The sequence below is a fragment of the Embiotoca jacksoni genome, unplaced genomic scaffold (assembly GCF_022577435.1).
Source record: "Embiotoca jacksoni isolate LCO1_2020_lvr unplaced genomic scaffold, fEmbJac1.0.p SCAF_47, whole genome shotgun sequence".
Lineage (NCBI taxonomy): Eukaryota > Metazoa > Chordata > Actinopteri > Embiotocidae > Embiotoca > Embiotoca jacksoni.
Window position 1 is genome coordinate 627,246 of NW_027185400.1, and position 25,550 is coordinate 652,795.

General features: G+C 41.9%; 4 protein-coding genes and 1 long non-coding RNA gene across 6 annotated transcripts; 3 read left to right on the top strand and 2 right to left on the bottom strand.

The window, feature by feature from the left end:
* Positions 1–326: 326 nt before the first annotated feature.
* On the bottom strand, positions 327–5,948 carry LOC138210568 (uncharacterized). The gene is made up of 3 exons (XR_011179266.1): positions 5,684–5,948; positions 2,113–2,211; positions 327–863 (listed from the first exon to the last, which is right to left on the bottom strand). It is a non-coding gene; the product is annotated as an uncharacterized lncRNA (long non-coding RNA).
* tp53 (tumor protein p53) lies at positions 3,465–10,350 on the top strand. 2 transcript variants are annotated; one of them, XM_069169785.1, is made up of 11 exons: positions 3,465–3,606; positions 4,557–4,663; positions 4,784–4,862; positions 4,957–5,145; positions 6,273–6,447; positions 6,553–6,665; positions 7,145–7,254; positions 7,463–7,587; positions 7,666–7,763; positions 7,852–7,922; positions 8,483–10,350. In XM_069169785.1, exons 2-11 carry the CDS (start codon positions 4,581–4,583, stop codon positions 8,577–8,579), a joined length of 1,140 nt encoding a protein of 379 aa, XP_069025886.1. In that variant the 5' UTR covers positions 3,465–3,606; positions 4,557–4,580; the 3' UTR covers positions 8,580–10,350. The 2 variants fall into 2 exon arrangements, with proteins under 2 accessions (XP_069025886.1, XP_069025888.1); XM_069169787.1 differs by having other exon boundaries at positions 4,560–4,663.
* Positions 10,351–10,430: 80 nt separating this feature from the next.
* On the top strand, positions 10,431–17,807 carry LOC138210560 (receptor-type tyrosine-protein phosphatase eta). The gene is made up of 11 exons (XM_069169783.1): positions 10,431–10,804; positions 11,467–11,555; positions 12,457–13,120; positions 13,494–13,742; positions 14,301–14,549; positions 14,854–14,974; positions 15,692–15,831; positions 15,915–16,175; positions 16,551–16,814; positions 16,922–17,019; positions 17,190–17,807. Exons 1-11 carry the CDS (start codon positions 10,762–10,764, stop codon positions 17,250–17,252), a joined length of 2,241 nt encoding a protein of 746 aa, XP_069025884.1. The 5' UTR covers positions 10,431–10,761; the 3' UTR covers positions 17,253–17,807.
* A 1,080-nt stretch (positions 17,808–18,887) lies between these two features.
* On the top strand, positions 18,888–21,984 carry LOC138210642 (CD209 antigen-like protein C). Its single transcript, XM_069169913.1, has 4 exons — positions 18,888–18,969; positions 19,363–19,724; positions 20,400–20,524; positions 21,113–21,984. Exons 1-4 carry the CDS (start codon positions 18,897–18,899, stop codon positions 21,228–21,230), a joined length of 678 nt encoding a protein of 225 aa, XP_069026014.1. The 5' UTR covers positions 18,888–18,896; the 3' UTR covers positions 21,231–21,984.
* LOC138210553 (zinc-binding protein A33) lies at positions 21,561–25,388 on the bottom strand. Its single transcript, XM_069169775.1, has 9 exons — positions 25,355–25,388; positions 24,867–25,015; positions 24,670–24,768; positions 23,778–23,953; positions 23,617–23,710; positions 23,383–23,511; positions 22,596–22,674; positions 22,259–22,285; positions 21,561–22,144 (listed from the first exon to the last, which is right to left on the bottom strand). Exons 1-9 carry the CDS (start codon positions 25,386–25,388, stop codon positions 21,615–21,617), a joined length of 1,317 nt encoding a protein of 438 aa, XP_069025876.1. The 3' UTR covers positions 21,561–21,614.
* Between the last annotated feature and the right edge of the window lie 162 nt (positions 25,389–25,550).

Below are 25,550 nucleotides of genomic sequence, written 5' to 3' on the forward strand. Positions count from 1 at the left end.
TGTTCTTCTTTGGAATGACCTGTTTATATATATGATACGTGTGTGTGTGTGTGTGTGTGTGTGTGTGTGTGTGTGTGTGTGTGTGTGTGTGTGTGTGTGTGTGTGTGGTCGGTGGGGTCAGCTGGTTCAAAATCACGCTACAGTAAATTGAGTCGCGTGATGACCGGCAGGTGTGTTGGTCACTCTCGGTGTGTGACGAGCCGACATCGTGGGTCCAGTTGTGTGCAGAGAGAGAAATGCAGGATTCATATGATCAAAAACGTTTTGAAACAAACATCAGCGACACGTTTTATTGAATAGATATCACGTAAAATATATATCAGGTTATGTGATCTGTTTTAAAGTGACACACTTCCAGGTTAGATATAACATGATCCAAGACACTAAAAAGGTGCTGAATAACTGTACAAATATAGATTAAACTACAGATTACCAACCATGATTTGGAGAAATGCATTCAGTTAACAAAAGTACCATTTTATTTGAATGAACATGTGAGTGAAGCACAAGCTCTAAACACTTATTTTCTTATTTGAATATGTGAAGATTTTTCTTCAATGGATCATGATTAAAGTCAATTTAACTCAAAATAAATCCCAAATTTATCCTGTGAAAGGGCACTTTCTGCAGGAAGACACCAAACTCAATCCTGAGGACACATCAAATGTGATTAAAAAAATAAATAAATGTCAAGCTTAAGAGAATAGTTATACATTTTGGGAAATTTGGTTATATTTGCCATAAACTCAAGAAAACAAATCAATGTATTTTCCAAAAAGTCAAGTTAATGGTTGATTATTTAGGTCCTCCCATCCCAGGTACAGTGAAGAGGGCCAGTTTCCATCTGCATGTCCCCGTGCTGCCTGCATGGGAAGACAGACACAAAAAAGAAATTGGTTATTTAATGATGGTGTCTATTTGTCAGCGGGCTGATTGGTAAGAAATCCTGCAAGTAATTCATGTCAGAAAATCTTAAAACAGTCGTGTAGGCGACAGACAAATTTGCAGCAAATAATACGAGCTACTGAGGCCAACCTTTTTCATCTATCTATCTGTCTATCTGTCTGTCTGTCTATCTGTCTATCTATCTATCTATTATCTATCTATCTATCTATCTATCTATCTATCTATCTATCTATCTATCTATCTATCTATCTATCTATCTATCTATCTGTCTATCTATCTATCTGTCTGTCTATCTATCTATCTATCTATCTATCTATCTATTATCTATCTATCTATCTATCTATCTATCTATCTATCTATCTATCTATTATCTATCTATCTATCTATCTATCTATCTATCTATCTATCTATCTATCTATCTATCTATCTATTATCTATCTATCTATCTATCTATCTATCTATCTATCTATCTATCTATCTATCTATCTATCTATCTGTCTGTCTATCTATCTATCTATCTATCTATCTATCTATCTATCTATCTGTCTGTCTATCTATCTATCTGTCTGTCTATCTATCTATCTATCTATCTATCTATTATCTATCTATCTATCTATCTATCTATCTATCTATCTATCTATCTATCTATCTATCTATCTATTATCTATCTATCTATCTATCTATCTATCTATCTATCTATCTATCTATCTATCTATCTATCTATCTATCTGTCTATCTATCTATCTATCTATCTATCTATTATCTATCTATCTATCTATCTATCTATCTATCTATCTATCTATCTATCTATCTATCTATCTATCTATCTATCTATCTATCTATCTATCTGTCTATCTGTCTGTCTGTCTATCTGTCTGTCTGTCTGTCTATCTATACTTGCACAACAACCTGCACGTAGCTCACGCTTGTGGCACGTTGGGAAAGTCTGGTTTAAAATTATGCTATGGGATGATACTGATTCTTTTCCCCTCTCTACCCTGATCCTGTTCTGTTCCACTATTGTATCTATATGCGGTGCCGCTGTGGAATCAAGTTCAGAGTGGACTCATTGGCCCCACCAGCACATTCATTCAAAGGTCAAACAGCCTCCTTTCCCCAAAGTGGCACCGATAACCGCGAAGCACTCCGAGAGGTGGACGAGAACCAACATTTGGGGAAGGGGAGAGCGGGTGGAGGGGGGGTAACCTTCGGACGTGGCTCCCAGCTGACAGTTCGTGACCAGACACCGGTGTGGAGTTTCTCTGCTGCTCCCAGACCCCCCAATGCTGCAGAAGTTGATCTCATCTGCAAAGAGCGAACGAGAGGTGACATCATTCATCCGGCCCGTTACGACCGATTGGGAAATGATTTCAGAGTGTTAACGTGTGAAATCAGCTGAACTGAACTCAAACTCTGGTTTCAGACCCCAGCAGGAGGAAACCACCTCCGACAGTCCTCGAGTGACACCCGGTTCCTCTAGGGACGCTCTCTTAAAGTTGACCTCTGACCTCGCTGGAGAGAATACGTGTTCACCTGTCAGAGATAAATCTGTCTCCTTCGACAGCTTTAACAGACCCGGGTTGTTTCCAATGTGCAATTTTGAGTCATGTAATTCTCTTAAGTAGGTCATGTGACTTTAATGGTTATTCACGTTTTGTATTTTACAGTTGACACTTTTATTTAATCAAATTTAAAAAGGAGGAAATTTTCTGAAAGAGTGACGCTCTGCATCTTAATTAGGGCCTGAGCACCAACAGATTTTGTCGGACCGACTTGGAATTTAGTGTAACGTTTAATTTCTCCAAACGTTTAAACTTCACTAAAAGTTGAATCACCGAGTTAACCAGACTGTCGGTTGAGTCTCTGGAAAGCTCTGAGTGACCTCTGTGAAACTCTTTCTCCTGCTACCATTCAGCAGCGACAAAGATAGTCCAGCGTCTACTACGCCGACACCGGAAATGACCTCGTGAAGTCACGGGTTCGAGTCCCGCAAAGGTAACACTCATGGTTTACAGAGGGCGAGTCCCCTTAATAAGCCACATGGTTCTTGGTGAGACCTCCTAAGGCAAGTCCCTCTAAGGGTAAGCCACACAGGTTCGGGTACGTGCAGTAATACTTATACCAAAGATCAACAATGATATAAAGCTAAAAAAAAGTCCAAAAGTGACTTTCTTTTTTTATTGTGCACTGGTTAGTTGAGTCACAGAGAAGTAACTTGATGCATGTCAGAAAAAGGTCATATTGTCCAGTGTGACAACACTAGTATGTTGCCCAAAAAGTGACCCAAAAGTCTTTTTTTTTTTTGTGCATACAGTAAAGCCAGGGCGACACAGGAAGTTGATGTTTAAGGTCAAACGATGCTCCAAACCTCACCGTGAATCGTAAGTAAAAAAAAAAATAAAAAAAAAAAAATCCACCTCTGTTTTTGTACCACCGTTCAAGAGTTGCAGTATTTCCGATTGTCAACGAAGGCAGCAGAGCTTATGTCGACGCAGTTCGCGTCCCTGATTGGCTCCCGCACGGTGTCAATCTACCAGACGCCCCGCCCCCCGGCCCCGCCCCCTCTCCCTTTCAACGGGAATCCCCGCAACGTGTTCGGCGCTAGCTCAAAATATTTGGGCTTTTTTTTAATTTATTTTTTTAAAGAAGCCTTTCACCGGTGACACATCTGGTCCGGACAGCGGTTGCGGGACACAAAAGGTATCTACGCGGGTCATACGCGCGTCACACGGAAAAGAAAACCGCTTATTTAAACACAATACGGAGAAAAGTTTTGACGGCGGGTTCAGCGAAACGTCACGCTAACGTAATTAGCTCGCTAAGCTAACACACAAAAGCCACGCTTTAGCCGCCGCGCAGAAAAAACAAAAACAAAAACAAACACCCGGTCGAGAGGAACTTGCCTGTAAAAAACGCAGTTTTCACTTCAAAATAGTTTCGTTCGTCGAGTTATCGATTATAAAGCGTCGACTCGCGGGTAATGAAGTTAGCTTCATTCAAATCCTGCGGGGCCTCCGGCTCGGCAGGAAATGGACGACAGCTGACGTTCAATAAAATAAAGTTAAATCTCACAACTTTATGAACGTGAGTTGTTCTTCAGGTGTTTAAATGTTTTATTAGGTGGTGGTTGTTCTGGTAAAAGGCCCGCTTTAGTTTGAACTCGCAATTTCCTGTGTTGTCAAATCTGCTGATTTTGCCCGGATTAATTTACGAATTTAAATTAAGATTTATTTTTATGTTCTTAATCCACGTTGTTGTTTTCCCTTTTAGGTAGATCTACTTGGTTATTTTTTTTATTTTTATTTTTTTTTGTAGTTTATTTTCTAAATTAAGTTTCTCACAAGTAAAAAAAAAATTAACGTTTCTTCTTTATTTATATCTAAATTAATTAAAACATCTTGTTTTTTGGTCTCTCGTTAAACCAAAAAAAATATATATATATAGACATACATTTGAGATTTGAAATTGTGATGATACTTGTAAACAAAAAAAATTAAGAAATTGAATAATTTTTTTTTTATCTCAAATTAGAAGTCATAGAAATGTATTAAACTTGTTGGAGACCGTGATTGTGCCTGATTTTTTTGGGGATTTTTTTAAATTTTTGCATGCCTCATCAGTAATGTCCTTTCACTTCCTGTTGACTCTAGCAGCACCTGCGTCTTGGCGCTTTAATGATGGAGGATCCGAGTTTTGACAGTCTGCAGCTGAGCCTGCCGCTGAGCCAGGACTCCTTCATACAGCTGTGGGACAGCGTGTAAGTCAAGTTTAAGTTTTTACAGTTCATGACTTTTTTTTTTTTTTTTTAAAGTTCAACTTTTGAAAAAGTGAACCGTTCTGGTGCATGTTTTTTATTTTATTTATTTTTTGTTTGCAGTGTAACTCCGCCTATCTCCACCATCCCAACTGCGGATAACGAGCCTCATCATCCATGGAGGCCACAAATGGACATTTTGGTAAACGTGCAATGAGCTGAATTGCTGCGGGAGAAAGCTTCCTGTTGGGAGATATTCGTCCATATAACCTCAATCCAAACATCTTCCTTCACAGCTCATCAATGACCAAGTGCTGACTGAGGGCTTTGACGAGAATCTGTTCGAGCTGCCTGCAGAGATCTTGGCGAAAGACGGCGTCACCCCTCCGTCCTCCACCGTCCCGGTTACAACCGACTATCCGGGGGAGTGCGGCTTCCAGCTTCGCTTTCAGAAGTCTGGCACAGCCAAGTCCGTCACTTCCACTGTAAGTTATATCTTTCACATGAATTCTCTAAAATATTGGATTCTACTTATTAGTTGATTTATTATATATATATATATATTTTGTTTTTAAATGGACTGGCAAGTCATAGGATCGTGGTACCGGATTTATCGATGTGAAACAAATCACCAACAATATTGGATCAGTCGTTATCTAAAGCTGTAACAGGACTTGCAGAAGATTATCACGCAACCAAACATGGCAAAGAGGAGAGACGTCTGATGTTTGAGCCTTTTCACCTGAGACAAAGAGGATTTCATTTTTGGGGCGACATTTGCTGTTCAAATTAATTTCCCTTCATCTGAAGTGTAATTTCTAAAAAAAAAAAGCCACTCCTCTTATTAGTTGTTCTTCAAATGACTATAAACGTCTCTACACAGACTTGAAACTACTTTAAAGTGTTGAAATTAAGATTTTTATGTAACTTCGCTGGTTTAAATATTCTTTTACCTACAAATTTATTCAAAGCGGGTAAAATATTAAAACCTTTTAGATTATATGTTAAAATATAATTTCTTACCTCGGCGCTGCGTTAAAAAAAAAAAAAAAAATCCCTCCTTTCGTATCTCTGCTGGTGGAAATCTTTTTCATTGAGGCGATTCATTTAAAATTTGAAGGTCCAGAGTCAGTCACTCAGTCTGAGCAGCCAATGGTGTCGACGTGTCCTCCACGAATCCCCCAGCGGTGCTGCGTGGTTGGCCAGCTGCGCTGAGGTTAGGGTGGTCTGCCCTGAAACTCCCGCCTCCTGCGACTTGCGCTCAGGTCTGCGAGAGAGGTGCAGTCGGGTTGTAAAGATCAGCCCTGACATGACGGGACATGTTCCTGCTCTGTCTTCTTTCAGAACAGGAAGTGTTGAAATAGACCACAGACAGGTTAAAAAAAAAAATTGTTTTTAATTTGTTAAATCGGAACATGAGATTTTGTTGTTTGATTCTTCAGAAAATACATTTTTGAACAATTAATGATCATTTTTGCGTTTTAAAATAGCCCTGAAACAGATCTCAGACCATCGTTTTTGGTATTTTAACTCCTCGTCCGTTTGCCTTGTTCAGATAAGTGCGCCGATAATAACACGGTGGGACTTTTTCTACCCGTCTTTTCTCTTTTAGTTCTCGGAGGTTCTCAACAAGCTGTACTGCCAGCTGGCGAAGACCAGTCCCGTCGAGGTGCTGGTGAGCAAGGAGCCTCCCCAGGGTGCTGTCCTCAGAGCCACCGCGGTTTACAAGAAGACGGAGCACGTGGCCGATGTGGTCCGCCGGTGTCCCCATCACCAGAACGAGGACAGTAAGTAGAATTGTTTTTGGCCTCGAGAGTAGTCTTACACTGTTGTGAGAAGTAGTAATTGGGTGAGGAGATTTTTTTTTATTTATTTGATCTAATCTGACTCAGCCGCGGAGCATCGCAGCCATCTGATCCGAGTGGAGGGCAGCCAGAGGGCTCAGTACTTCGAAGACCCGCACACTAAGAGGCAGAGTGTCACCGTCCCATACGAGCGCCCTCAGGTATGACCGCTGCACTCGTAGCTTTCCGAGGCAAACGTCCCATCGTCTACAGCGTTGTTGTTTTTTTTTTTTTCACCCTATTTTCTACAGTTCACCCTAACAGCATTTATGTGAGTATATGAACCGTGTCTGAATATAAATACCCGAAAGATGTGACACGTTTAGCGCTTTAACTTTGAAACGATCCAGAAATTTATTGAAAATACTGCAAAATTTTAAACTTGGGAAAACACAAAGTTTAGTGTAGAAAATGAATTCGTCACAATACATGTACTAATGCTTCATTTCATAACAAACGCAACTCTGATCTTGGAAAGTGGCACTCGTGTTCACAGCAGCATCTTCTTCAAAAAACTAAATCACGTTTCAATTTCATGTGATTTTTAATTTTTTTTTTACCACGTTGCCTCTTTGAGCCAAAGTCTGTTGACCTCAAGGCAGCCATTGAATTTACAATATTTGCTATGTTCCTGTTACAGCTGGGCTCAGAGATGACAACCTTCCTGCTGAGCTTCATGTGCAACAGCTCCTGCATGGGGGGCATGAACCGCCGGCCCATCCTCACCATCCTGACGCTGGAAACTCCAGAGTAAGTGCGGGTTGGGAGAGTGCCGAGGGGTCACGTGGTGTATTTGGACCATCTCGGATTACATTTCTAAAATTTCTCTGCAGTTTATTTTCTTGCTAAGGGAGCATTCGGAGGAGTCTCTATCTCGTAGCTTGTATTTGATATTGATTTTGTTGATGCAGCCCAGAAACGCCCTTTGACCCTCACCGCTGACCGTTTGCTTCTGTAGGGGTTTGGTTTTGGGCCGGAGGTGCTTTGAGGTTCGTGTCTGTGCATGTCCGGGCAGAGACCGCAAAACTGAGGAGGAAAATAACAGCAAGATGGGGAACGGGACCAAACAAACCAAAAAAAGAAGTATGTATTTTGTTGTTGTTGTTGCTTTACATTTGATTAAAGTTTCTTCCCTTTTCTAACCTCACTTTTATTTCTCAGAGAGCGCTCCCGCTCCCGCTCCCGCCACAACTTCTACGAAGAAGTCCAAATCTGCCTCGAGCACGGAGGAGGAGGACAAGGAGGAGTTTGTTCTCAATGTGAGTGGTTTTGTTTGCAGCTCCTGAGCTGGCTTCATCGTTCGCGATGTTTCCAGGCCGGTTGGGTAACTTTGATTTGTTTCTGCAGGTTCGTGGCCGTGAGCGTTATGAAATGTTGAAGAAAATCAACGACGGACTGGAGCTGCTGGACAAGGACGGGTAAGAGACGCCCCAAAAAGACTGAGCTGAAATCATTTTTTAGTAGAGTTTAAAAGTGCTATTGCAAAATGTCAGACTCAATTTGATCGGCAGATTTTGTTGACAAATACAAGTGATTAAAATACAGATATCAGCAAGGAGAGTCAGTCTCAACTTATTTCACACATCAACTGTAACTTTGTCTTTTGCTGAAGTTGAGTTTCAGCCGACGTGTATAATCTTTGTGTTACAACTGAGCAAACGTGTCTTTGCACACAGATACCATATTGTAAATATATTGTTGTTCCCACATTCACACACGTTGTATTAAGAAACAAAGTGGAACATTATTCAGTATTTGTCAAAACAAACATGTTTATATGCATTTCCCAGCAAAATATCAGGCTTGTAAGCAAAAGGCAAAATCTTGAGGCCCTTCTTATAAACACATGACAATTATCTTTTTTTTAATTTTTTTTTTACACATTTATTGCTTTCCTGTTTTCATTGTCATAAAATGTATTTCAGATAAACCCAAAATTGTCACGTGTGCTTTAAGTTGTCTCACTTTCTTTCCACAGAAAGTCCAAACCCAAAGTCTCGGTCAAAACCGAGCTTCCTCTGCCGTCCAGCGGAAAGCGTCTGCTGCACAAAGGAGAAAAGAGCGACAGCGACTGAAAGGCTTCTTCTGTTGCATGAAATCTAACGTCGCCTCGCTTCCCTCCGAGCCATCGGGGTTATTTCAGGTTTTTACTCGTCCTTGGAACAGCAAATCACCTCCTGCCTCAAAACAACAACTGTACTGCCTGATCATTTACTTTTAAGTACTGTACAGTGTTTTGCTGTTTCTTCTTTCTCTTTTCTTTTTTTTTTTTTGCTTATGCAAATAAATAAAGGCTGAGTAGATTATGCAAAGGAGAGCAGTACATAGTGTTAGCAAGTCTGCTTTCTCCTCACGGCTCCCGCTGGTTTTAAAGGCGCCGTGAAAACGGGCCTGTGATTCGATGTGTGGGCGGGATTTAAAACGGGGAAGAGGTTTGATTGACTCAGTGTTAAATTTTGCAGGGACATTTTATTTGACTTGTCATTATTCCTCTTGGACATTTATGTCAGTCATGTTGTCATATTACAAACAGTTTAGTTGGAATGAAAACTAAAGAGTGTTCTTGGATTTTCACAAAGGGTCCAAAATTGTTAACGAGTCACTGCCGTTGATTCGAAAAAAGTGCCGAGTCGCACTTTTAAAACTTGAATTGAGTTTACCTCCATTTATTTCGCTGTATTACTGCACCACATCCCCATCCAGTTACAGACACTGATGCCCCCGTCAGACAGTTGTGATTGTCGGTCAACTCTGTCCAACTTTGTGTCAGTCCTTCCGGGATTTTTTTTTTATTTTTTTTATTTGGAGATCAAAAATTAAAATTTTGTGGGGTCGGGCTTTCTTAAAAATTGCCGGAATTGGCAAAAATTGCAAGCTAGATAAAAACTGTTATCGAAAAAGATATCTGTTATGTTAAGCTTACTGCACAACACAGAAACAATTGGAAATATTTAAATTTATTTCATTTCCTTATCGGCAGAGAGGTTGAGGGGCCTTGCTGACTGAAAATGAGGATAACATTTTTGGTCCTAAAGTTTTGTTTGGAAAGGATTATCATGTGACATAATTCCTTCAGATGAACCCCTATCGAGCATTTTTGTGTTGCACAGAAATGAGCTCTTCTGAATTTGCATTAATTATTGATATCTCCTGGAGCGACTGACACGTGCTGTGTAAACATACATGAACTGAAAGATTAAAAATGACACAGGAGCCAGTGGAAAACAAAACTAACACACAATGCACTGCACAGTATTAACTAATATCTTCCATCAGTGGGGCCTTTATTTTTTTTTATATATATATTAGTGTCCCCTCTAGTTATGATGTTGTTTGTGGGAAAGGCGTCATAATTTTTCGTTAAGATTAACACTAGATTTGGTAGATAAGGGACTGGCTGGATCATCCCGTAAACTAATCGCTTTTTAGTGGGAAGTTTTATACGTAGAAAAATAAGGACAAGATAGTGAGAGAAGAGGGACTCATGTAAAAACACAGGATGCTGTAATAACAAAAACACTTTTCATTTTACGGGACCTTTTTAGAAAAATTATCAAGAGGATTTTTCAGTAAACTTGATAAAATTACTTATTACAACACCAGTTCTTATTTTTTAGTTTTCCTCTTTGACCAACCAATTTATCATTTCAGTCATCCGTATATCTGAAGGCATTTCTTTGTGTTTCTGTGTCTTTATAGATTGTTTTGGGAACTTAGTTTTGTATAAGAGGTTTATCATTCTATATTTTTCTGTCATTATTTTTTCACTTCTTTTTTTTTTTTTTTTACTAATTGGCATATTTGTTACGTGAAGCTTTAGACCAAAATAAAAGCGTTCTGTATCAATTTGTTCTCTTGTCAAATGATACACACACACATTATTATGTCTTATTAATGTGCTGATATTCACGACATTAAGGCCCTTTTTTGGTTTTACTTTGCATATCTGGAATATCAATGCAAAACCAGCTGTATATGAAGGTCTCATGTTGAATGAAGCTTTGTGTTGGCAGTCAAATGTGCTGTTTATGACCTGGTGGGGTTTTGTGAACCCATCACTCCCTTCTGGTCACAGGAAGCGTCGGTAGTCTGGGTGAGTAATGAGGCGTCAGCTGTTTCACCCGTTGAGTCTTGTTTTCAACGATTCAGAAGGTGTTTTCTTCCGTGTCCGCCGTGTTTTGTGTCTCCAATACAGGTCCAGCACTGTCGTGAACTTTCATCGGACTGCAGAGAGTCGGGACGCCGCAGGACGCTGAAATGAAAAACTTACAGGATCAAATCTGTATTTTAATATGTTTGGGTGAGTCTTAATATTTGCAGCTCTTTTTTTGTAATTTTTTTTTTTTATTGTAAAGCAAACAGATTAAAGCCACAAATAATTCACGTTACCTCTTAATAGGCTCATTTAAAAAAAAAAAAAAAAAAAATCTTTTGGGGTCTAAATTCAGTAAATGTTGATAAATTAACCAGAACTAAGATGATGTGTTTAAATCGTTGTTTTGTCTGACAGTAAACCCAAAATAAAAAAAAAGCATCAAGTCTGAACTTTTGAGAAGCTGGTAGTTGTAAATATAGATAGATACTTTATTAATCCCCAAGGGGAAATTCTTTGGGATTATTTTATTATTATTATTTTATTATTTAATATTATATTTGGGAGCTTCGTGTTGTAAAAGGCTAATCATTTATTTATTAATGAAAAAAAATAAGTCGGTGTCCAACTATACATTGAAGCACTATGCAGGTTTTAAGAGTGAAAAGCAAACGAAAACAGTAATTTAATTTATTTCAAATCTGACGTTTTAAAATGGAAAACAATGACGTGTACTCGTGTTATTACTGCTGAAATACACGCCGACCGAACGAAATATGTTTCTGTTTAAGTGCTGTTGCTGCTTCCTAATCGGTTTGTCTGTTAACATGAAAAACGGTCGGACTTCCTTTCTCCGCGTCTCTCCTCAGCGCCGATGTTGATGTACGGCGCCGCGGAGCGACAGTACTTCATCGTGCCCAGAAATCTCACCTGGGACGGCGCCAGGAGCCACTGCCAGGTTCGAGCTCACCCTCACGTATATGAACAAAACCAGACTACTTTCAGTTTAATGCTTTTATTTCATGTGTCACTTAAATAAAATAAATGTTGCTCGTGGATTTACACAAATCAGAACATCATTCGGTCCATTAAAACAAGTCTTCTGTTATTTATAGTTTAGTTGAAGACTGAAGACTTTTTTTGTTGTTGTAAATAACAGTTGTCATAAATAAACCGACACTGTCTGAAAGACTTCGATAATTCACAACTTAAAGGAATGTTTTGGGGAAATCGTCTTTGTTGCTGAGAGTTGGATGAGAGGATTATTATTATTATTTATTGCACCCTCGGTGTCAGTAGGTTGTAAATAAGACTACAGCCAGCGTAGCTTTTGCATAAATACTGCAAATGAAGAAGCCACTAATCTGCCAACTGGCAAAAAAACCCTCATATTTACATATTGTATCTCATTTGTTTAACGCTTACAAAAGCAGCAGTGTAGAAGAGGGACGTGGCGGTTCACTTGGAGGTGATGAGGACTTTCCCGAATATCTGACGGCTCGAGGAAATTACTGCTCGCTAAAATTATTCCGGCTGACTCGGTATAAACCTAAACTCTCCGTAGCAAACATCATGGCGATCTGTCTTGTAGTTTAGAAGATATTTTCCTTTGAAAAGTCAGGAGGCGGAGTCACCACGGTTGAGAGTGGTGATCCTCTGGGTACCATGAACGCCTTCTCTGTACCGGTGAGGACGTTTTACTCTGAATTGAGACTCAATGAGATGCTACTGAAAAACCAACACCGCCAGTATCTACTGGACTGATGTGAACTGACCAACTCCTATCATTGTTTGAGGAAACAATCAGCTGGATGCAGACAGGATCTCCGAGTAATTGTTTGCCCTTCGTGTCCGTTCAGGATTGCTTCAAGGAGCTGGTGACTCTGACCCCCGACAACGTCCAGGGCATCGCCAAGAGGCTCAACTCTGAACACTGGATCGGCCTTCGCAAGAACTTCGACTCCAACAATGCCACCAGCTACTCCACCAGCTACCCCACCAGCTACTCCACCAGCTACTCCACCAGGAACTCCACCAGCAACCGCAGCATGTCGTGGACCCGCTGGGCTAACGGGGACCCACTGGCCTTCCAGAACTGGTACCCCGGTTGGCCACTCCTTAAGCTCTCCTTCCCCAAGATAGACTGCTGCAGCTGCTCCTGCAGCTGCCCGTTGCCCGCGACCACGACCACGACCTTTGACCCGACGAGCTTCACCGACTTCGGAGAGAACGCGACGGGAAACTGGAGCTCCGACGACCTGACAGCGACTGAAAACATGACGGACGCGAGCGGCGTCACCGACCTCATGGGAAGCGTTGGACTGATGTGGAATAACATCAGCACCACAGCTGGACCCAGTATGGCCACGACGCTGGCGGTCGAGCCAACGTGCTCACGATCGCCGGCGGTGCTGCCGGAATTCCCGGAGAACTACATCGAAGACTCGTGCGTGGCGATGCTCGCCTTCGGGCTGTGGGTCGAGAAGAGCTGCTCGGACCTGCTGCCTTTCGTTTGCTATGAAGGTCAGACTTGCTTTGTTTTTTGTTTTTGTTTGTTTAACATTATTCTTTACATGTATATGAATTAGATTTATTATTATTTGAATATTTTACAGTTTATTCCAGTTTCAATCCACAAACTGAGTGTTGTTTTTGTTGATATGTTTGGCAGCCACACGACAAAATCCGACGAATATTTCTCCCTGGAGGAAAAAATATGATCATAGTGAAGGAATAGCAGACATGTTCAATGAAAACATATGACTTATTTGCTTTTGTATGCGGGACAATACGCTCAACTACCTTCCGAGATCTTGTGCGTTCTCACCGTAGCCGTCCACGCAATAATTTCACAACATCACGCTTCATCTCGGCATCGATCTTCATCGTCCAACAGATCGTTTCTTCGGCCGGGCCGTCGTGACCGACGTGGCCACGGAGAGCGCCATGCTGACGTGGCTCCCCGCGCTCGGTGACATCAGCTATTACCGCGTCGAGGTCCGAGGCAAAGACAACCAGACGGTCAACCAGACCGGACTGACCCACCGCCTCGGGAGCCTGACAGCCGGCAGCCTCTACTCCGTCCAGGTGTTCCCCGTCAAGTGCGAGAGAGACCTCAACCCCCAGAACGTCACCTTCTACACCGGTGGGTTTTTATTCACCTTCGTCTTTAGCAGATCTGCTGCGAGAGGAAAAGTGCATTTTTCAACCTGCTCCTGTGGTTTTAACACAAAGAGAACACATTCAAGACTACATGTACATTTATTTGTTGTATATAACCACAAATTATCTAAATCTGTGCCCGTGTGTATTGAGGTTTTTTTTTCCCTAAGTAGGAGCTCTGAAATCAAGATGTCCAACGGAAAACAGGGATTTTTACATGCTGCACATTTGGCATATAGATTATTAATTCATGATCTGATGTGGCTTCAAAAAATATGAAAGGTTATTAAATTGTCTTTTAAACAGTGTAAAATACTTTGATTCAATAATATCCAAATCTTTTTAAAAATGTAGATAAATTTGACCAGATTTTAGTTCAAAACAAGTGTTTTTCTGCCACAAGTGGGCATTTATATATTTATATAATTGTTTTAGAAGCACTTTTTAAAGCTCAGATTAAGTGCACATAACTTGATAAACAAATTAAAAAGTATTTCAAACACTTATAATTCTCCTTTTTTTTTTTCTTTCTTTTTTTCAGAACCTAACAAAGTCATAAAACTCACAGTCGACACGGTGACAGAAACCTCCATCTCTCTAAGCTGGAACAAACCAGCTGGAAACACCGATATCTACCGCATTAAAGTTGAGAGTCAAGTGTTTGAAACGGACATGACCGTCAGCAAGGTCGAAAGTTTGATTCCCGGGACACTATACACGTTCACCGTCCAGTCAGGAGTCCGGGACCGGTCCAAGTGGAGCGTGGAGTCCAGCACCACGGCGTACACCAGTGAGTTTCTAAAGGATTAAGACGCCGAGTAAACGTTTTTGTCCAACACGATGCCCTTTTCTCTGCAGACTTTTGTTTGTTTCTGTGTTTTCTTAGTTCTTCGAGGACATAAAATATGAAGCGCACAAAAAAAAAAAAAGATCCCAGTAAAAGCATGCGAGAGGCTCGTTCATATTTAAAAGGCGTTTACAGCTTCTCGCACACCGTATGAATGAAATTCAAATTGGCAAAGGCAAATTCGACCTGAACAGCGGTGATGTGGTTGTGTTTGTTTTGTGTTTTATCGGTTTGATCTTCCTTTCAGGGCCCGGCGCCGTGTCCGACCTCTCGGCGTCCGACATCACCAACGACTCGCTGTCTCTCACCTGGACGCCACCCGAAGGACGCTACACGGGGTTCAGGGTGAAGGCCTTCAGCACTGATCAGTACGTATCCGTCCACGACCTGCACACGCGGCGCTTTGTCGACTTTCTGCAAATATCTGCGCAGCTATTGGAAGACTCGTGATGAAATCGAACTCTCGAGCAGGGTGAAGAAGCAGCGTGTAGGATTTAGTGGCATCTAGTGGTGAAGCCGCAGAGTGCAACCGGCTGAACGCCCCCCTCGTCTTCCGCAGCGTGCAGGAGAACGGCGACAAAGTCCTTTTTTTTTTTTTTTTTTAGAGCCGGTGATTGGTTTGTTCATTCTGGGAAACATAGAGGTCGAGTGGAGGTCACAAGCTGACCTCCTCCTCCTCTTGTAGTTATAAGGAGCGCACCGTTTAACGGCCCCCTCGTTGCAGAGAAAACCTGCGGACGACTACGGCAGATGAAACCAGGAAGTCGTTACGTAAACTTTGATGGATAGTTTAACATTTTAATGTTGTTTTCTTGTCCAGCTCTTTAGCATCGATTTTGTCTCTTTTTTTTTTTTTTTTTGCTGATTTTTTTTTTTTTAACTGATTGCTGCTTTAAGATAATTTAACACGTTGATAATAGTTATAACTGGATGAAGTCCTAAACTGTCCAACTATGTTTTAAGCTGTAATAACCTGGTGTTATATTAGAATTTCTCACAATGTGTCCCCCTGTAGAAGTCGGTACATTTGCGAAGCAGCAGCAGTTGTCGTCTCTTAGTGGTGTGACTGTTTCTCTCTGTAACAGCGAGTACTTTAACAAAGTGGTGAGCCAAACCTCGACGCGGGTCGTAAATCTGCCGATGGGCAGCAAGATAAAGCTGGTCGTGACGGCGCTGGTCAATTACACCCTGGAGGGCGACAGTTTAACCATCTTCAACAACACCGGTAACTCCTTTTTGTTGATTGGCAGAAACGTCCTCTGCGCTGCGTTCACCGTCACTAATCTGACTCTGTGATGTGTCGCGTAGGTCCCGGACCGGTTTCAAAACTGACCGCGTTGTCCACAAAGAACACCTCCTTCTGCGCCTCCTGGACCCCTCCTCCGGGAAGCGACTTATCTTTCACCGTGGAGCTTACGTTGGACGGGAAGCCTGTAGAACGATTTGAAGGTGAAAAACAGCCTAAGAAGTGTTTCACCAAACTGAAGACTTCCTCCAAATACACCGTGGTCGTCCACGTTGTTAGCGGACATCTCGTCAGCCCGCCGATGACGCTCTCCGAGTTCACCTGTGAGTCGTCTCTCTGTGACTTAATACGACACTAAAGCTGTTATTATTACGACGGATTATGAATCCAAAGAGTCAGATGGACTTCAGATGAGCCGCTCAAAAGCAAGATGAAGCCAAAGTGAAGCACACAAGAATGTTGGAGCAGTAAATAATAAATTAGATGGAGGATAATGTGGAGGAAAAAAAGGAGAAAAGGATCCTGGAACGGTTAATAGCTCCTTTATAATAGCCATGAATAGTTTCAAAAACAGTTGGGTTGGATGAAAATCTGGATTATAATTTTTAAAGAAAATCTCATTATATTGGAAACTCCAAACGCCGATCGTGAACATTGTGTCCAAACTCTGATAAATGACTCTCGCTTCCTGTTTTCAGTGCCGTCTGAGCCCACTAACGTCAAAGGCGAAGGCAACCAAAACAGCATCACCTTCACGTGGACGGCTCCGGACAACATCGAAAAAGCCACGTACATCGTCAACATCAGCTCCAACTTCTGGGGCCAAAGCTGGAGCGACACCGTCCGCGACAGAACCACCCACACGTTTAACGACCTGAAGTCTGGATCCAGTTATCGTTTTCAGGTTTCCACGGTGGCGGGCGGTCTGACGAGTGTTCCAGGATCCGTCACGGTGCGCACAGGTGGGACGAAACACTCGGCAGGTTTGAATACTTTACATCCGCGCTGCTGTCGGAGCAAAAGAAAGGAATTTAAAACGCTATATAACCGATAACTGTTCGCTCCTCAGAGCCCGATCCGATAGAAGTCGGTCTGTCGATGATGTGCTCTTCATCCCGGTCCCTCCTCTGTGACAACAGCACCACCAGACAGACAGTATTTGAACAGGTGGGTCCGTCGCCGTGCGGTGGAGGGAAACAAATCAAGAAACACTCTTAGTTTCACAGTGAAGTTTATCAAATGTACAAACAAATATACGAAAACACGTTCGGCAGGTTTTTGGAGCCCGAAAAGGAAATGTTGATCTAAACGTGAATCTGTTTTGTGTTTCGTTGCAGTTGGAAGAACATTTTCGGGACCTTTTGAAGGAAGAGATTAAATGGGAACTCCAAAAAGTATGAAAAAAACACAGGAACCCGACACACACAACGCTTTTATTTTGTTGGTTTTGAAAGTTGTTTCGGTGAAATGTACATTTGCCAGAAGAGTTTTCTTTGTGGTGGGAATTCTGCAAACATATTAATTTTGTAAGCTCTGTGCTTTTAGGAAAATAGAATACGAAGCTGCTGTGAGTTGTTGTGTTATTCAGTCACAAGAATTAAAATGTTGTGATCCATTATAATGTACGCTGACTCGCGTCTTTTATAGTCTGAATTTTAGCAGTCAAAAATGTACGAAAATAACTAACACCAAAAAAATAGGAAGTGGAAAAATTTCTAAACAAGAATGTAGCAACTAATAATATTCGTTTTCTCAATTCGTCTTGTTTTTATTTATTTTTCCTCAATATTTTGCACATACTTTATATATAATCTCATTTCTACCCAAGAAAAGTAAGAATTTATGAAACATTATTTTAAAGGGATAACTAAAACAATTAACTCGTTATATCCACAATTTGATTTGTGACAAAACAGTCACATGATATGTTGACATGTATAATAAAAAAAAAAAATCTTCCCTTAATAAGACAATATTATCAAATTTGTATCTATTTTCTTTCTTAACAAAAATGTGGTATATTTGTGTCTGATGTTTTAAATGAATGAATTAAAATCTAAAACAACATTTTGAATTCTATAACTCAGATTTTCTTCAATTTTACTCTCGGCACAATTTAATACGCTACGGACAACTGAGTGACCAAAACTAGATTCCTTTTCTTTCCTAAAAACACGGAGGAGCATCTGAAAGTCACATCAAAACAAAAAAAAAGCATCTCAAAGACAAAGCTGTTGCGAACAGACTTAACACCTTCGACGCCTTCGGGCTGGGATCGTGAAGGCCTCCGTCGGCTGCTCGCTCCGCCAGCTTCCTCTTGAAAGTGTCAACTACTAATTCGGAGCTCCCGTGTTGAGAGGAAACGGTTCACGATATGAGGAAGAGGCGGGGCGCTCACATTTTATTCTGCTTAAAACGTGAGAAAATGAGAAGATGCTGCAAATACGAGTCAGAAACCGTTTGAAAGGGCGCCGAGCAGCAGCATGGATTCACCGCCGAGACGCCGAGAGGAGGAAGACGAGAGGGAAACACCTGCAGGTCAGTTTTAAAACGGCTTCTCGCCGCGCAATGACACACAAAAATCAAATCAAATAAAGCTTTAAAATGTGACAGTAAAAAGTGTCGCGTACTTTCGCAGTTTTTAAAATATACGTGTACGGTGACGTCGACGCATCGACAACGAGCGAAGCAGTTATTGTTTTGGAAGCGCAAGTTATCCGAGAGGTTCTCGGTTTTAATCTTAACGATTGTCGGGAGGTCAAATTGTAAAATGTACAGGCAAGTAAAAAAAATTAAAGAGTGCTTACAGACGAGGTTTTAAACCTGTGGATTTGTTCTTTATTAAGTTCTCAGTTGTCTCTTTTACTGACGTTTGAATAATAAATCCGAGTTAATGATTTGATTATTTAAATGCCTGCGTGGTGCCTTTAAAATTTAAAAAAAAAAAAAGCTTTTTGTCTCGTATATAAAGTTATAACTGAGAATATTTCTTAATTTTTTTTTTAACCATTACAGATGCAGGATCATGTCCAACGTGTCATGTGATGGCTGGGGTGGCCGTTGCCGTGGTAACAGTAGCCGTGGTCGCGGGACTCCTTTTGGCCTTCGTCTCATTTGGTGAGTCTGAATCTGGAGTTGAAAACATGCATTCGTATAAATCGTACGTTGGACGATCTGTATGTATGATTTACAATTAGCAGTTTATTTCTGTTTGTGTTCTTCGAATATGTAAACAGAGTTTTGCTGCTAACTTATTCCTCTCAAAACTCTTTCACAAAAATTAAATCTACAAAATCTATCAATTGTATTAAGATCTGTTATAGTTTCCATGTTTTCTTCCATCTACATTTCTTAAAATGATAAACAACCTTTTGTATTGTAGTTCCCTAAATAGTTTTAAAAAGATAATCCAGCGTTTGGACAATCTTTTCTTCATCATTTTAACTCGGTTGCTCTTCAGTTATGATCCGTTCATGAATATTTTGCCTTCGTCGGTCACACGGACGGCAGCGCCGGCGGCGGATCCGACCTCTGAAACACCGGACGAGAAGCTGCAGCGGTGCCGAGAAGAGCGCCACCGTCTGGACCTGATGCTCCTCGGCGTCACTGGAGGTGATTCGCCGAACATCCTGCGAACGGGGGCGTTTCCAGGTGAGATCTGTGGCGGCGTTTTTTTTTTCATTGGTTTGTATTTTCGTCCTCCACCCGCAGACTCCAGGTGCCGTCTGTGTCCCGCCGGCTGGCGCTGGTGGAGACGTCGCTGCTACTTCTTCTCACCGGGGCTGCAGGAGAACCGGCGGTGGAACGAGAGCGCCGAGTTCTGCCGGCGGCACGACGGCCGCCTGGCTGTCATCGAAGACTCTGCAGAGATGGTAACGGCGCGCTGTGGAGGGAATGTGTAGCTCTTACAAACGGAGGCCATGCGGGAACTACTGGAGCTGTTGAGAAACCCGAGTAGAGTGGACTTCCAGAGACTGAGTCCAAGAATACACAGAGAATAAATACTGAACAAGGAGGCGAGAGTAAACTCAACATCTAACTAATCAACAAAGATATTTGACCAACCAGCGCCACAAACACAGATAATAATGATATCAATAATAAACTTTATTTGTTTAGCATCTTTCATACAAGAAATGCAGCTCAAAGGGCTTCACAGCAGGACAATTACATGCAGTCCAAATACAAAGGAACATAAAATGGAATTTGAAAATAAAAATGAAAAAAAAAAAGATGCATTCGAAAAGATCAAACTAAACAAAAAGCCAAAAAGAGTTAATGTGGTTTAATTTGAGTTTGGCGCAAAAAAAAAAAAGGACATCAGAGACGTAAACTTAAAAACTTGCAGTTCTGGAAGTTTCAGCTCTCCATGAACTTGTCCTTAAATTTTAATGTTTATTAACTTAGTCGTGAACAATTAAGCCTCATCAAGTCCGTTTGATTTGAACTCAGATTCACAAAAATTAAAAAAAAAACTGCCCATTAAAAAAAACAACCTTGAATGAAATGAACGTTGTTTTTTTTTTTAAATGTTGCTTCCACCACAGGATTTTCTTCAAGGCGTGATGAGCACGTTCTCCCGGTTTCCCTTCCTGTGGGTGGGACTGACGGACGCCCAGCAGGAGGGTCGGTGGCTGTGGGGGGACGGGACGGACGTCCAGCACTACATGCCGTGAGTCCTGGATCTTTCCATACAGATCATGATTGACAGACATCAATTCACAGTACATCACGTTAGTCCAGCCAATCACAGCTCACCGTGTTTGTTTGTTTGTGCGCCGAAGTCTTTTATCGTTGAAAACTATTTTGTCAAAATACACACGTTGAAAATTTTTGGTATTTTCAGCTGACCTGCAACACACTGACTGAAATACTCTGTAGGATACAAATAACTTCAAAACAAACTGCACCAACAGCACTTTATATAAATTAGTATTACATGTTTGTTTTTTTCAGGAAACGTCCTAAAAAAAATTACAAACCTTTAAAATAAAGAGTTAAAAAAAAGAAGAAAAGAACTTTTAATTCTACAAAAAGCCGAACACAGAGGCTGAAAGTGTGAATAAAAAAAACCCCAAAGAATATTTAAGTTCAATTTACTTTTATTACAACATTATAATAAATATGCGCAGACATATACATATATACATTGACATACACAGACGTACGACAAAAAATTAGGGCTCGTTTTGTTTTGTTTTTTTGGTGTATTTTAAATATTTCACACATCATTCATCAAAACGTGTGCGTGTTTTTATAGGGTGAGGGTAGATTGGGACGCCGATCACAGGGACTGTGCGGACCTGAGGGGAGGTGGGAGTCTCTTCGCCGCCGACTGCGACGCGTACGGACCCTGGATTTGTAAGAAAGAGTCGTGACAACGCAGACGATCCAAACACGCCTCGCGTCTACAGTTTCAGCGGTTTTTGTTTCGGTCTGATAGAAATCTCAAAGTCTGACGTTGTTTCAAAGAAGGCTGCGTGTACGTTCAGAACGCCACGATCCGTCACTTCAATCTTCCTGTTAACGTCATTATCCGTTCTTTGTACATGTTGTTAACTGAAGCTTCAGATATTTTAGATCTGGTTTTTTTTTTTTTTTTCTGAAGAAAACAAAATTCCGTTTTATTTTGAAAGTTTAGATTTAACTGACGACGGTTGTTGTTTTTTTTTTCTTTGTCGAAGCCGTTTTAACTTCATTTTCCTCACGTTAAATTGAATTCTTCTGAAGCGTCAAGCGGGAGTTTTGACTTTTCACCCCTCTCATGTTGAGATTTCGTGCGGCTCGAGGACCGTCAGGAGCGCGCGGCCGTCCATCGGCGCCAGCAGCGGGTACAGCTTCTCCTTGAAGCTCCCTGTGAAGGTGTAGATGTGGAACTTGGTTTCCGCGTTGTAGAAGGAGATCTGGCCTCCCTCGTAGTCTAAGTAGATGCCCATGCGCCGGGGCACGAGGCTGACGGGCAGCTGAGTCTCCGGGTTGCTGCAGACGTAGAAGTGGAGCGTGCTGCGCCACAGCGTCCAGTAGCCCTGCTTCGGCGTCATGGGGAAGCGCCCCTCCCGCTTGGAGCTGCCGGAGGCCAATCCCACGCGCCAGTAGCCGTTGTTGGCTATGTTCACCTCCCAGTAGTGGCGGCCGCAGCTGTAGCCCTCCAAACCGAGCACGCAGGGCCAGCTGTCGAAGCGCTGGGTGCTGTGAGACGGCTCGGTCTCCGAGTGGCCCTCCTGGACCTGACGCTGGTCCTCCGAGAGCACCAGCCACGGGTGGTTGGTCATCGGGTCGAGAATCACATTGGCTGCAATAAAAAAAAATTAAAAAAAAAAAAGAGATAAATGAGCTAATTATCCTGCAGCTGTAATATTTGGTGTTTTTTCTGTCACGATTACAAAAGCAAAAGAAATTAATTTACCTGTTGCGCTGCAAATCCAGCTCCAAACTGAAAAACAGAGACACGGTGAGTTGGTTATAGTTGCAGTGGATGTGATGATTTCACACGGCCTGAACCGGGAGTTCCCAAAGATTAAGACTCCTATCTTTTAAGTTTTTGTATTTTTGTTTTGCATATATATCTTTTTTTTTTATATATACATATTTTCCTGGTCTCTGAAAACAAAAATCAACCGAACTGCTAATAGAAATACACCATGAGATGATCAAATTGCTTTATATCAGGAACTCGCAGGCAATAAAAGAAGCTTTCAGTCTTTTTTCTTTTAAGTAAAAAGGTACATTTGGGAAACACTCACCTGAGTTTGGGATGTATCGTTGAATTCCTGCTTTCCAGGTTCTTTGCTTTGCCAGTAACCATAACTGTGGAATCATTTTCTGGAAATGAAGAAAATAAATTCAAAATGTTATTCTCAGAACAGCATTATTTCTTTTTTTTTTTTTTACTCTTTTTTTCCCCCTCTTATGATAATGTTTGAAAATCCATAAACACTTTTTCCACACTGTTGGTGCAGAGCTAATCTGGTTGGGGTTTATGGCGAAACACAAGGCGGGTCATAAAGAGTCGACATCCACAGCAAAGCCCTTCACGTGTCAACCTTACGACACACCATCGTCGGCGAATGTGGTGATTTATTTATTAATTTATTTTTTATTTTTTTTATCAGCAGAATCTTCACTGCCGGCTGTAAAAACCACAGGTTGTTGAAGTTATCTGGTCAAAAGCAGATCTTGGTCGCGTAAACTGAAACAGAGTTCATTTATTGAAGCTCTGCACACACAAAAGGAGCAAAGTTCACTCAAATCACACATTATGTAAAATGGTTTCACGGCACTGAACACTAAAGACTTGGTTTTGATGTTGAACTCGTTGAGCTTCTCTTTTAGGGGCTTTAACTCTGGTTTATTTGTGCCATATCAAACCAATTAAAAAAAAAAATCGTTTAATTCAGATAGTTTTCCAGAGTTCGTTTCATTTCGGCCTCATTTTTCACTCAATTTGAAGTTAAACAAATGAGGTCGCCTGACATTTTACGTTTTCTTTTCTGAAAGTGCGGCTCTGATCCGGTAGAAACGTTTCCTCACCGCGCTGTCTTCCTTGAGCAGAGACCAGGTGATGAACTCCAGCAGAGGCAGCAGGTTGGCCAGCCGTTTCTTCTTCAGGCCGAGCAGCCTCAACACTTTCCCGACCTCCTCGCTCTGCACGCCGCAACTCTGCGCACAAATACCTCATTTCAGCCGTGACCTTCGCCGCTGTTTTCTGTCAAACCCTGGCACTTTATTTGGGCCTTTTTAGTTTTAGGTTTTGCGACTTCTCACCTCGGTCGCCTTCTGCAGCTCCTTTGCCCACTCCATGATCCTCAGATGCGCCTCCTCCTCGCCGTCCTCGTCCTCTTTACTTTCCCGTTCTTGACTGTCGGACGGCCGGCGCGTCCCCTTCAGCGGCTGAGGACGCCGAATCGGTGAGTAAACATTCACACGCTACGAGTTCGATCAGCAGTTGAGAGAAACCGGTGTGAGCGCTGCTGACCTGGTGGACATGATGGAACTCATTGGCCCACTCCAGGATCAGCTTCCTGCTCTCCTCGAGGCTGCGTTCGGTGCGCCGGTCTGAACTTTCGGCCTCCTTCTTACCGTCGTCTGGTTTGTCGCCGCCCTGCTGGAACACATCGCACACGGTCAGACACAATCCGGCACCACGAAGTCCTCCGGAGGCGATGACACCATTAAAAAGGTCTCGTGTGGGAAGTTATTCCATTCGCAGATGTCAAGTGGTTAAAGCGATACCCCCCCCCCCCCACACACACACACACACACAACACACACACACACACAACACACAACACACACACACACACATGCCCCGGCCCTGTGGTGGGTGTAAGTTCACGTAACCAGGCTGTAAAAGAGTCAATAAACACGTCTCCATTCAGCATCCACCCACCCAATTGACCTAGTCATCAGTTTCTTCATGAACAAGCAATGGTTCCCGTGGCAACGCTTGTACAATCATAACTTTGAAAAAAAACCATTCCTTTGTGACAAACTGTTCTCTCATTTTTCTTATAATATCAAAAGCCTTTAGTCTCACTTTATTTTTTTTATTTTTTTTTTTTAATCCCGAGTTGGCAAAAAAGCCCCAGCAGTAAAATGAGAGTTCAAAATGAGGCAGGCAAACCTTTAACATCACTTCCTCTTCTTGTCTACTTTATCTACCATTGAGCCACTTCTCTTTTTAAACACATTTCACTGAATTTATACTCTTGACATTTGTGATTGTCACTAAGTAATAACTTAGTGTGTGTGTGTGTGTGTGTGTGTGTGTGTGTGTGTGTGTGTGTGTGTGTGTGTCTTCCTTCCCTCAGGTCTCACCTTGCAGACCTGGTCCACCTGCTCCTTCCAGTGCTGGACGAACTGCACGCACTCCTGCAGGCTGCGGAGGTCCTTCATGCCGCTCTGACGAGGGTGCTGCTGCAGCAGACACAACAGGTCGCTCACAAACCTGAACAGCAAAACACTGAACAACAAGGGGACGAGACATTTGGGGTTTTAAACCCTGCGGGGGTTACCTGTGAGCTTTTGGGGGTGTCTTCGGCCCGTCGGCTGGGGGCCGAGCTGTGAACCTGGACGCTCTCGTCGGGCAGCGCCCAGCGTACGACCCCGATGGAGCTGCTCTGGGTGGTGCTGCCGTCCTCCGCCGGCAGCACTTTTTTCAACCCTAATATGGGAAATAACAAACGCCTGTTTGAGTCTCAGCTAATATCAGTTCATGCAACACACACGTTCACGTTTCCAACAGAGGAAGTAGATCAAACTTAAGAGTAACCGGTGCTTTTAAACAACCAACAGATCTCATCATTAGCTTTTGAAATAGTGTATTCGCTTGGATTTAATCTGGTACCGATGCGTCGGCGCTGTTCAGGAGCATCTGATTGAATCTAATGATGATTGAATTCCAATTATTTTTCCCACATCAGAAAAAAAAAAGATTGTAAATTCATGAATGAAACACACACATGATGAAAAGTGTCATCAGCGGTGACATTAATAAACCTACTTTTATCGGACTTCAGGATGCTTTTCACCTCCATGGTGGCTTCCTCGCTCCTCACTGTGTACAAGAGATCGCATGAAAAAAAAAGTTTGGTGTCCAGTGGTGGAAGAAGAAAAAAGTACCGAACTGCAGTGTGAATGTAGTCCATCAAAAAAGTAGAAAATTCAAAATAAGTAAAAAATAAAACTGTCAGTGGTAA